We start from the raw sequence: 12,500 nt of genomic DNA, 5'->3' as shown, positions 1-12,500 counted from the left end.
ACCACCTGATCTTTCTCTTCAAGACTGAAAAATTTATTGATACAGATACTGTTTTTTTTTTATCACTGATTCAGTGTGACTCTGTAAATCTATTTGGACTTTTTTCCTCCCTTACTTGGCCAGGTGTGAGCTGTTGATGTTGGGTGAGGAGGGAGGAGTTGTGTTGTCCCGAGTTTTGTCTATGCTGAGGCCAGTGGTGGGTGTGGATGCAGCTGGGGGCGACCCAGGAAGGATGATTGCAGTGGGCGTTGAGAGGGGCTCCTCCAGGTCAACTGAGGACGAAGTCACATCCCCACTCCCCAACCGCACATCCATGATAAATGGCACAAAGGCCTGCGTCGATTCATCATCTCCACTGAAAATTGAGCAGAAATATGTATTACCTTTTAGCCAGATAAGAAATATTCAAGCAGATATTATAACATGAGTTTTTTCTGGTTCTTTAGCAAAAACCTCTTCCTCTGACTTTGCATTTGTTTTTCATTACTATAACCTGGATTCAATCTCATTAATTCAGTGAAAGAAACTTCCATTATATTTTGAATGTATACATATTAACATATCACTGTCAATAAGACCCGAAGCAAAAAGCCAAGCAATGGTAAACTGTCTGTAATTCAAGATTTTAAAAGCCAAACCTTTATTTTCCAAATATTCACTATCAATACATCTATGGCACAATCTCCTTTAGAAATGAAAGCAAGACTAGAAGTTCAAACATTACCTAGTTATAGAAATTTTATTACAACCCTAGCTTATTTCTATTTATAGTGAAAGACTTTAAACAGACATTCCAGATGTTAGATAAATCTCAGGTTATTTTTTCGTTTTCTTAATATTCATTGCCAAAATTACCAAAACATTTAGAATACAAATCAAATATAATCCTAATATGACAATGAATATAACATTAGCTATTTGGAAAATCCTGGTTATTCTAATCACGTTAACATGGAGCTTGACTGTTATATAATGTAAAAGTGTGGAAGAAAAACAGGTCTATATCTCAATCCCAGAGCAACAGGAGGCCTTTGAAAAGTTTGTTTCAGGGAACAGTAAAACATCCATAAACAAACTCTCTGAAATGGCTTAGTCACTATGCCCGTGGTATACAAATCATTTACAAACATTCCTCAAGAGCACCTGATATTCTTGTATATCAGTCTGATTGCTCAATTATCCCTTGCTGATTTACTGTATGCTATTAGCACCAATGAAATGAACTTTATTGTATTGTTCAGAAGTCATGCATGCAACTGATAACTTGTAGTTAGAGATAACAGTGGATAATATATATTTATATTCTATAAAAACAATAAAAAGTGTGAGATGAAATAATGTACATTCTACGGGTTCTGTCAATAAAAATACACCAAAGGAAAAGCTATATATTCAGAACTTTAACCTATAAGCCAATTAAATTTTTCCCCTACACACATGTTGCTTCCTGATGATACGTGCCAAACAGGCCAGCTCAGACGTTGAGTTCCAGCTCTTGGACTAAAAAAGGCAATAGGAAGTAAATGTGTTAACTTCATCATCACACATTCAAAGCTGGAATTTGTCCTAATAATTAGTTATGACATAGTACCAAGCCCTTTAATGCACAATGCTAGAATTATGAAAAACATGCTTTGCTGCTGACATTACTGATTTAGATATAAATGTGTTAATAAGCAGTAAAGACCTTCAACTTGGTCCAAAACTAATGTCTGCTTGTCACTTCTCTCCTTCTCTCCTTGTCTTCTGCTAATTTCTTTACTCTTTTTCTCTATTTTCGCTATCTTCCTATACCATTCTTAATCTCTGATGCCCTTTTGGCCTTTGCTTATGTTTCTAGTGCACAGGTAAACAGATATGTAGCAAGCTAAATATGAATACATACAGACAAGACAAAAAAATACACAAGAAAAGAAAACACTTGCATTTCTCTAAAATGCCCATATCTATGTCAAGAAAATGGTATATACAAGTCAGATCTATAGCAAAGATTCATTCCAACGCACCTCTTTTCCTTATATGTGAGCATAGCTTCAGCAATAGGAAGGTGCAACGTGTGTTGAGCCTGTGTAAGGTAGCGGTGGATGCGATTAACAACCTCTTGCACATCTGGCTTCTCCCACCGCTCCACAACCTCTCGCCAAGATTCACTGACAAAGGCCGCACCATACACAGAGTCTACAGATCCTAAGTACTTAGCTAGGCTATTTACACCTGCAACAAAAGTAATATATATTTTTTTTAAGTTCATCAATAAAAATCTTATCTAATCAATATATTTACATCTATCATCTATGTACACAAGTTACATTTCTTATAATTAACTAAACAATTTTAGAATGTTCTAATTGTTCTATCTTATAATAATATAAATATCCTAGATTTTAAATCACACCTAAGTTAGATAAAAATTAAATTTCAAATTTCAAAAGGAGGACAAACCTCTAATAAAAAAACAGGTAAATCTTGGCAACCATGTTTTAATATGAAGAACAAAAAGAAAATCATAAAATCATACCAAGAGGAATGATGAGAAATCTAACGTGGTTTTGGAAGTCCGGGGGTTTGGAAGAGAACTGGTCGACATACGGTCGCAAAACGCAACTAATGTAGGTATCAGAGCCCACTACCACCACTTTCATGGGGCCTGGGGCTTTGGCATTACTGTTGCAGCTGGAACAGATAATGAGGAATATTGAAAATCATATGCTTCAGGGATATTTAAATGAGTGTGCAGAATACAAAACTTAAATTCATGTAAATATATCTACAAATGCACAGATTACATAAATAAAACTTACAATTTTTGGAGCTTGTTGACAAGGTGTGAGACAGTGGCCTTTACATCAGCCATGGACATGGTAGTGATCACCCTGTGGCCATGCTCTGTGAGGTGTGCCGACAGGAGAGGCCCGTGTGACTCCCCTGTGTTCACCAACACAACATGATCCGGCAGTTGTACATCCTCCACTGGTAGTACCCGAGCCAGCTGCTCTAACAACACCTTCCTTGGCTAGAGATGGAGCAAAATTTCAGGCTAGGCAGCTCTTAAAACAAAACTATTTTTACTTGTACTGTCACTATTTCAAATAATCAAAATTATAATACAATCACTTTACTTTTTCATAGCTCTAATTCTAATTCTAACATTACTCTATGTTATAAGATTATTGTACTGATGTTGAATATTACTAATACTATTGCATATGTACCAATGAATCTTAAACAAGACCTTTTTTTAAGATAATATAGACTTACACTAGAGTCAACATTTGCACTTGAGTTTGACCTCTCAACAACCATCTTCTCCTGGCGAGGTGTCGATCCACCCGTAGACGACACACTCCTCCTCTCTTTCAGGGACATGTTACTTCGGTCTCTATTAAACAACTTGTTCTTGTTACTGCAAAACATTGTGGGGTTAAGTTTCTTTTGCTAGCTTCAAGCTAAATTACAGTTAGGGAATATTGTATATAAAGTATTTTTATGTATAGTGTATGTATTCATAAATTAAAGTTGAGTGTGCAAGGATGCACTGCCTTAACACACAAGTTAATTACAAATGCAAATACAATTTGAAGTTCTTGCTTTCAGCTTTTGGCTAAACTTTAGGTTGCAGATTCCGACTGTGTTCTAGATTTTCTTTGCATTATTCACATTTATAAAGTAACATTAACACACTCCTAACCAATAAATAAATCTACTAAAGTAAAAACAATGAAAAACTAAATCCCAATACCTTTTATTTTTGTCTTCTCTTGGTGGAGATGAAGCTAAGCACTGTGGATCAGAGTGCTCCTGATCCGTCCAGTTCTCCATGTGATCGCTGTCGGCTCTTTTGCTACTTTCATCACTCAGTCTATCTGCGCCCACTTTGTCTGCTAAGAAGGGAAGCACTTGTTACAATGGAATTCCCTCAGGAATCAAACTTATGAATAAGCAAATCTGACTGTTTTGTGATTACTACTGAAATAGTGCAAAATGTAAGAGCTATATAATGTTCCTCGAGTTAAAAAAATACAAATCAGAAAAATTTATGATAATACTAAATGCACATATTACATATATAACATTGTGAAACACAAGGCCATCTTTAGACATTTTCATAAATGTTCACAAACACTCAAAAATAATATCTATTCTACAAGAATTCTTCACAGATCTACACTACTAAAATCTGGTCTAAAAACACATATGTTATATTTACATAAACAATGGTGCCTCACAAGTCAACACTGAATACCTCCAAGATGCATACAGTTAGCCACATTTAAGCATTGTCCTTGCATGTATCAATAATATGCATGTACTATGATATACAATCAAGCCCTTTAATGCTCTCTAAAATCATATAGTGAATTCCAAGTCATTTCTTTTGATACTTTTCTTTCATGGGCTACAGTTACAGACTGGATAACATTACACATTCCCAGCACTTGGACTCTTATCTCACCAACTTAATCCAGATATTACTGATTCTTGAAACATTTGCTCCCTGGCATTATTTTCCAAAGGACTCCTAATAATCAAACCTCCTCTTTGCATTTGAACATAAGAAGGCCTTGTACTCATTAAGAAAAAATCTATGATTCAAAACAAGTAAAAAGGTACTGTATTCTGAAATAATCACATGAAATATAAATGTGAAAGTATCTATGTCTGTTTCACTATAAATTTTACACTGACATTGGGATCTGATTCAAGTCCACATGATCTTTTAATAAATTTTCAAAACAGATATCCCTATACAAAGAGGAGTTCTTTTATAAGAAAAAAAAAGAATGCTTAAATGTCTTTCATAAGAGAAGAAATTATAGAGTTAACAATTAAGAACATGGCTAAGAAGAAATAACATCTGGGAGTGAGTAGGACAAGTACATACAACAACTAGACAGCTTCATAACTTGTTTGCAGTTTCATAAATACTGCATAAGACTTATAGCAAACTAGAAAAATAATGCAGTTTATCAATTGTTAGTGATAAAGCTTCCTAGTTGTTTGTTTGTACAAGTGAAATGCCATCAAAAGGTAATACGAGTGTTGATATGAATGAAATGACATCAAAGAGGCTTGTTAGAAAAAGCCTTTGTATTCCACAAGCTCTGATGAATAATCTTCCAAACTGCTCTGCTCTTTTGGACACAGGCTGTTTTGCTCCATATCAAGGCCCGTCAAGGTAGAAACTAAACAGGAGATGACAGAATCTTTTTTAAGAAACCCAATAAAAAAAAAAATGTCATTCCAAAACTACAAGTAACAACAACACCAGCCAAACGGAACAGCCAATGAGAACCTTTGACACCACGAGGACGCAACGCACCTGGCACCTTCAACCGCAGGTAAGTACCCCCTGTGTTGACATTAAGAAAGTTAGCTTTGCCTCTGCAAACTCAAGATTTTTAAATGGTTCATCTCACTGAGTAGGTCAGGTTAAAACTGTAAAATGAGCTACATCTCAAGAAAACAAAAATAAAATTGATAACAATCTTCTCAGGCATGGATTACACACAATAGTTATGATATATACCATGTAGTAAAATAAGAGCAAGAGAGTGAGAGCAAAACTAAGAAAGAGCAAGAAAGAGAGCAAGAGAGAGAGCAAGAGAGAGAGCAAGAGAGAGAGCAAGAGAGTGAGAGCAAAACTAAGAAAGAGCAAGAAAGAGAGCAAGAGAGAGAGCAAGAGAGTGAGAGCAAAACTAAGAAAGAGCAAGAAAGAGAGCAAGAGAGAGAGCAAGAGAGTGAGAGCAAAACTAAGAAAGAGCAAGAAAGAGAGCAAGAGAGAGAGCAAGAGAGTGAGAGCAAAACTAAGAAAGAGCAAGAAAGAGAGCAAGAGAGAGAGCAAGAGAGTGAGAGCAAAACTAAGAAAGAGCAAGAAAGAGAGCAAGAGAGAGAGCAAGAGAGTGAGAGCAAAACTAAGAAAGAGCAAGAAAGAGAGCAAGAGAGAGAGCAAGAGAGTGAGAGCAAAACTAAGAAAGAGCAAGAAAGAGAGCAAGAGAGAGAGCAAGAGAGTGAGAGCAAAACTAAGAAAGAGCAAGAAAGAGAGCAAGAGAGAGAGCAAGAGAGAGAGCAAGAGAGTGAGAGCAAAACTAAGAAAGAGCAAGAAAGAGAGCAAGAGAGAGAGCAAGAGAGTGAGAGCAAAACTAAGAAAGAGCAAGAAAGAGAGCAAGAGAGAGAGCAAGAGAGAGAGCAAGAGAGAGAGCAAGAGAGAGAGCAAGAGAGAGAGCAAGAGAGTGAGAGCAAAACTAAGAAAGAGCAAGAAAGAGAGCAAGAGAGAGAGCAAGAGAGAGAGCAAGAGAGTGAGAGCAAAACTAAGAAAGAGCAAGAAAGAGAGCAAGAGAGAGAGCAAGAGAGTGAGAGCAAAACTAAGAAAGAGCAAGAAAGAGAGCAAGAGAGAGAGCAAGAGAGAGAGCAAGAGAGTGAGAGCAAAACTAAGAAAGAGCAAGAAAGAGAGCAAGAGAGAGAGCAAGAGAGTGAGAGCAAAACTAAGAAAGAGCAAGAAAGAGAGCAAGAGAGAGAGCAAGAGAGTGAGAGCAAAACTAAGAAAGAGCAAGAAAGAGAGCAAGAGAGAGAGCAAGAGAGTGAGAGCAAAACTAAGAAAGAGCAAGAAAGAGAGCAAGAGAGAGAGCAAGAGAGTGAGAGCAAAACTAAGAAAGAGCAAGAAAGAGAGCAAGAGAGAGAGCAAGAGAGTGAGAGCAAAACTAAGAAAGAGCAAGAAAGAGAGCAAGAGAGAGAGCAAGAGAGTGAGAGCAAAACTAAGAAAGAGCAAGAAAGAGAGCAAGAGAGAGAGCAAGAGAGAGAGCAAGAGAGTGAGAGCAAAACTAAGAAAGAGCAAGAAAGAGAGCAAGAGAGAGAGCAAGAGAGTGAGAGCAAAACTAAGAAAGAGCAAGAAAGAGAGCAAGAGAGAGAGCAAGAGAGTGAGAGCAAAACTAAGAAAGAGCAAGAAAGAGAGCAAGAGAGAGAGCAAGAGAGTGAGAGCAAAACTAAGAAAGAGCAAGAAAGAGAGCAAGAGAGAGAGCAAGAAAGAGAGCAAGAGAGAGAGCAAGAAAGAGAGCAAGAGAGAGAGCAAGAAAGAGAGCAAGAGAGAGAGCAAGAAAGAGAGCAAGAGAGAGAGCAAGAAAGAGAGCAAGAGAGAGAGCAAGAAAGAGAGCAAGAGAGAGAGCAAGAAAGAGAGCAAGAGAGAGAGCAAGAGAGAGAGCAAGAAAGAGAGCAAGAGAGTGAGAGCAAAACTAAGAAAGAGCAAGAAAGAGAGCAAGAGAGAGAGCAAGAGAGTGAGAGCAAAACTAAGAAAGAGCAAGAAAGAGAGCAAGAGAGAGAGCAAGAGAGTGAGAGCAAAACTAAGAAAGAGCAAGAAAGAGAGCAAGAGAGAGAGCAAGAGAGTGAGAGCAAAACTAAGAAAGAGCAAGAAAGAGAGCAAGAGAGAGAGCAAGAGAGTGAGAGCAAAACTAAGAAAGAGCAAGAAAGAGAGCAAGAGAGAGAGCAAGAGAGTGAGAGCAAAACTAAGAAAGAGCAAGAAAGAGAGCAAGAGAGAGAGCAAGAGAGTGAGAGCAAAACTAAGAAAGAGCAAGAAAGAGAGCAAGAGAGAGAGCAAGAGAGTGAGAGCAAAACTAAGAAAGAGCAAGAAAGAGAGCAAGAGAGAGAGCAAGAGAGTGAGAGCAAAACTAAGAAAGAGCAAGAAAGAGAGCAAGAGAGAGAGCAAGAGAGTGAGAGCAAAACTAAGAAAGAGCAAGAAAGAGAGCAAGAGAGAGAGCAAGAGAGTGAGAGCAAAACTAAGAAAGAGCAAGAAAGAGAGCAAGAGAGAGAGCAAGAGAGTGAGAGCAAAACTAAGAAAGAGCAAGAAAGAGAGCAAGAGAGAGAGCAAGAGAGTGAGAGCAAAACTAAGAAAGAGCAAGAAAGAGAGCAAGAGAGAGAGCAAGAGAGTGAGAGCAAAACTAAGAAAGAGCAAGAAAGAGAGCAAGAGAGAGAGCAAGAGAGTGAGAGCAAAACTAAGAAAGAGCAAGAAAGAGAGCAAGAGAGAGAGCAAGAGAGAGAGCAAGAGAGAGAGCAAGAGAGTGAGAGCAAAACTAAGAAAGAGCAAGAAAGAGAGCAAGAGAGAGAGCAAGAGAGTGAGAGCAAAACTAAGAAAGAGCAAGAAAGAGAGCAAGAGAGAGAGCAAGAGAGTGAGAGCAAAACTAAGAAAGAGCAAGAAAGAGAGCAAGAGAGAGAGCAAGAGAGAGAGCAAGAGAGAGAGCAAGAGAGTGAGAGCAAAACTAAGAAAGAGCAAGAAAGAGAGCAAGAGAGAGAGCAAGAGAGTGAGAGCAAAACTAAGAAAGAGCAAGAAAGAGAGCAAGAGAGAGAGCAAGAGAGAGAGCAAGAGAGTGAGAGCAAAACTAAGAAAGAGCAAGAAAGAGAGCAAGAGAGAGAGCAAGAGAGTGAGAGCAAAACTAAGAAAGAGCAAGAAAGAGAGCAAGAGAGAGAGCAAGAGAGTGAGAGCAAAACTAAGAAAGAGCAAGAAAGAGAGCAAGAGAGAGAGCAAGAGAGTGAGAGCAAAACTAAGAAAGAGCAAGAAAGAGAGCAAGAGAGAGAGCAAGAGAGTGAGAGCAAAACTAAGAAAGAGCAAGAAAGAGAGCAAGAGAGAGAGCAAGAGAGTGAGAGCAAAACTAAGAAAGAGCAAGAAAGAGAGCAAGAGAGAGAGCAAGAGAGTGAGAGCAAAACTAAGAAAGAGCAAGAAAGAGAGCAAGAGAGAGAGCAAGAGAGTGAGAGCAAAACTAAGAAAGAGCAAGAAAGAGAGCAAGAGAGAGAGCAAGAGAGTGAGAGCAAAACTAAGAAAGAGCAAGAAAGAGAGCAAGAGAGAGAGCAAGAGAGTGAGAGCAAAACTAAGAAAGAGCAAGAAAGAGAGCAAGAGAGAGAGCAAGAGAGTGAGAGCAAAACTAAGAAAGAGCAAGAAAGAGAGCAAGAGAGAGAGCAAGAGAGTGAGAGCAAAACTAAGAAAGAGCAAGAAAGAGAGCAAGAGAGAGAGCAAGAGAGTGAGAGCAAAACTAAGAAAGAGCAAGAAAGAGAGCAAGAGAGAGAGAGAGACCTTATTTTACCAGCCAAGACACTATGTTGCCAATCAAGGCTAATCAAGTTATAAAAAGAAGAAACAAATATATTCTCTATGGAAAATGTCTATTCTTTCCGTATACAGCTCTTGTTCCTATTACAGATCCTCCTATTCAATTTTAGTAATTCTTTTCCTTTCTGGTATTCTGGCCACCATTAAAAGCAATGCTGGGTAAAATGATTCCAAATGCCTGATCACCAATCACAGAATATGAACAGAACCTCAGCAATACAAGGCTATCACACCTGGGAAAATTAAACACAAACAGTTAAAACCTCAAGATCCCCGGATCCATGATGAATTTTGATGTACAATACAAAAGAGTAATAATCTTCATTTCAATCAATATCATCAGCTTTTAAAAGCACCATATATATTCCTGGTACTGAACAGATTAATACTAATGAAAAACTAAAGTCACAAGATATATCCTTTCAAATTTAAAAATCACAAGTTTGTTTTTTATCTGAAGTTCCTTCTTTCCTAGGGGAGATGGGTGGGGGCTTAGACAGGCAACAAAGTGTACACTGATCTGATCCAAATTCACTACTCACTCTGGCAGAATTAACTTCATTTGGAGAGCTGTAAATCAAAATATCCTACCAAATAGTTCTTGGAGTTGTCCATGAGACTCTTCTTCAAAAATGAAGAATAAATAAATATGTTATGACATGGTTTTCTCTTAAATGGCATAATGAGAGAAAGTATTTACATACATTGCTTTCATGGTAAAAATTAAGATATGATAAGAAATAATTATGTGATTTTCTTGAAAAAAAAAGAAAAAAAAAGAAAAGACTGATGAATAATCAGTCTTCAGTGTACAGAAATGATGAACTGAAGATTTATGGAAATAATACAATTCAAAGTTCTACTTTGAGCTACAATGACTTTAGTTCAAGAGTCCTGATTCCCTTTATCTTATTGAAAACCATGTGAAATGATCATAGGCTTCAAAATATCAGAGTAAAAAATCTAAATGTTTGCCATTATCTACTTTCAAACCTTAATCTTAACGGACCTATGGGGGAAAAATGCAAAGTCCCAACACCTAGTTTACCTTTCTTAGCAACCTACTATAACAAACACTTGCATTCTTCCCATCAGCGAAAATATACCTGATGTGTACAGTATATACAATATCAGCTTGCACACAAAAGCAAAAATTTCAAATAACATATAAATAACATGCCATTATTTTACTATGAATGATTGTAATTTAACAACAAATATTTACATATTTATATTATTATGTGTAGAAAACTGTGCAAAAAAAAAAAAAAAAAAAAAAAAAAAAAAAAAAAAAAAAAAAAATCAGCTACTGTGAGTTGCAAATGTTAGCATAAGATCAAGTAAAAGGATATAACAATAATTTATCTTTATAATTCATTCATCCTGTAGTTATGTGTATAATATTTTTTAAAGAAATCTAATCATGCTTATTCAGTTCACTTATCTTATGCTTACAGAAGATTTACCAGAGACTGAGAGGTGAATTCCCTAATTAAACCATGTTCTTTTGCGTTTTGAACATCAGTGAACCTTGTGCATTCATTTTATGTCAGGAATTTCTATATCATTCTTTAGGAGGTATACTATCATTGTACGGTGTGAAACAAAGTATAATCTGATGCTCCATGCAGTGCTGTCTTTACTGCCAAATAAATATCTGATGCCAAAAAAGATCACATCCATTAACATTTTCAGACTTCATCATTAACACTTCAAATTTAACATCACTTTAAACCCAAATCATACCTCAGTAATACCAACATTCTACTTACACTCCTTACCTGGAATTGATATGTAGAGCAGCCTCTACAACCAATTCACTTTTCCCAGAATCGTAACCACAAAGTCTCCCAAAAGAATCCCCATTTTCACCTTCATGTATATGAACCTCCCTTCTCTCCTCCATTACCTTCTCTTTCCTTGCAGTCCCTATATTATCCACTTAAATTAACACTCTTTGATTGTGCCAGTCCTGCTGCATAATGCCCTCCCAAGCTAACATACTGAGACCTTCATTAAGTAGAGATCGAGAAGACGAGAAGTATGGCCGCAGTGACGGTTTGGGGGTTGACGTTATGGAGATAGTGTCCACTTCAGGGCCAGAGTCGCTAAGATCTTCCAGTTCATCAAAGAGGTCTTCAATTTCTGCTTCATCTACTTCACCACCTGCAGAAAAATATTATTCCTCTCTCAGAAAAAAAGAAAAACAAAATACATGATGCCAAAAATATGAAAAATTGGTGGCCATTCTTGTTTGTCATTACAACATTCACCAGGAACATATTACATGAATCTTTGTTATTTTTTTATCTGCATATTATAGTTAGTTGGAGAATGCCTCAGTTATCTGTATATCAAAAATGTATCTCATGGGGAAATATACATTTGATCTTTTTGTGTGTGAAATACTTACCAGTTCTGGGATCAAGCTCCTGGTCCTGATCAAATGCCTGTAAGGCTTCAGGAACTTTAAATCTCTTGAGCAATGCAATGAACCTTTGTTTTAGGTTTCTTTGCTGAAAGAGAAACATACATTTTGAAATGCATAATCTAATGAAAGGTAAACTAACACACGTTTGGCTTTCATCTAGACTAATCCTAAGAAGTCTATAAAGTGATATAGCATAAAGAAAATGAAATAATAAAATAGAAATACAATTATTAACTTGCACTGATAATAATACTGGTAATAGAATGATCACAAATACGACAGTAACTACAACAGTGACGATGATGAAGACGATAATGTTGACAATATCCACTAACCCGAGCATTGGGGGGTAAACTCTTCGATCGTGTGTTTGATCGCAAATGATGGTGTGTCCTTCTTGAGCCGTCCTCTAGTATTGGCTCTGAGTCACTGCCTTCATCCTGGGAACTGTAATCCTCGTCGTCATCGCTGTACACCTCCACAAGATCTACGGAACGATCTGCAGTGTTTAGAGAATTTGAATGTATTTACAAAAGGCCAGGTTTCCTATTTTTTATACTTTAATTAGATAAGCCAAAGTATGCTAACATTGCTCTTTAAATTAAAGTCCAATAAACATAATAATCTCTAGGATATTGCAAATTAATGTTGTGTTATATACATAATCCAACAGACCTCATTTATATAAAAATGATATAGCACCTCTCAATAACTAGAAGAAAATGTAACCTATAACAACTCTTCTCTAAAAACACCTTCAGCTAAATATCAGCAAATCAAACATTCTTCATCTGAACAATTAGTTAACTAACAAGGGATTTGAAAAGAGCGACCAATCATTTAATGAACAAATTAGGGCTTGTGAGATTGTAATCATCCTCCTTAACTTGATGGAATTTTTACAGTACTTAAAAACAAATATGATTTACTACGAGCAATGCTTGAGAGGTAGCAATCTTTTAGGGATATCATTTCTTT

General features: G+C 36.8%; 1 protein-coding gene across 3 annotated transcripts in view; it reads right to left on the bottom strand.

Moving 5' to 3' along the window:
• LOC125025664 (phosphofurin acidic cluster sorting protein 1-like) overlaps positions 1 to 12,500 on the bottom strand; it is a 193,310-nt gene that overhangs the window by 9,431 nt on the left and 171,379 nt on the right. The window contains exons 5-13 of one of the 3 annotated variants that reach the window (XM_047613779.1): positions 11,858 to 12,021; positions 11,505 to 11,607; positions 11,102 to 11,257; positions 3,740 to 3,881; positions 3,259 to 3,403; positions 2,802 to 3,013; positions 2,519 to 2,673; positions 2,007 to 2,214; positions 116 to 355 (exon numbers count right to left, since the gene is read on the bottom strand). In XM_047613779.1, coding sequence (XP_047469735.1) covers positions 116 to 355; positions 2,007 to 2,214; positions 2,519 to 2,673; positions 2,802 to 3,013; positions 3,259 to 3,403; positions 3,740 to 3,881; positions 11,102 to 11,257; positions 11,505 to 11,607; positions 11,858 to 12,021 — 1,525 coding nt within the window. The remainder of the gene's footprint in view (positions 1 to 115; positions 356 to 2,006; positions 2,215 to 2,518; positions 2,674 to 2,801; positions 3,014 to 3,258; positions 3,404 to 3,739; positions 3,882 to 11,101; positions 11,258 to 11,504; positions 11,608 to 11,857; positions 12,022 to 12,500) is intronic. The other 2 variants (XM_047613780.1, XM_047613781.1) reach the window with 2 other exon arrangements.

This window comes from Penaeus chinensis, chromosome 5 (assembly GCF_019202785.1).
Source record: "Penaeus chinensis breed Huanghai No. 1 chromosome 5, ASM1920278v2, whole genome shotgun sequence".
Lineage (NCBI taxonomy): Eukaryota > Metazoa > Arthropoda > Malacostraca > Decapoda > Penaeidae > Penaeus > Penaeus chinensis.
This window is presented reverse-complemented; position numbering and strand designations above follow the sequence as displayed.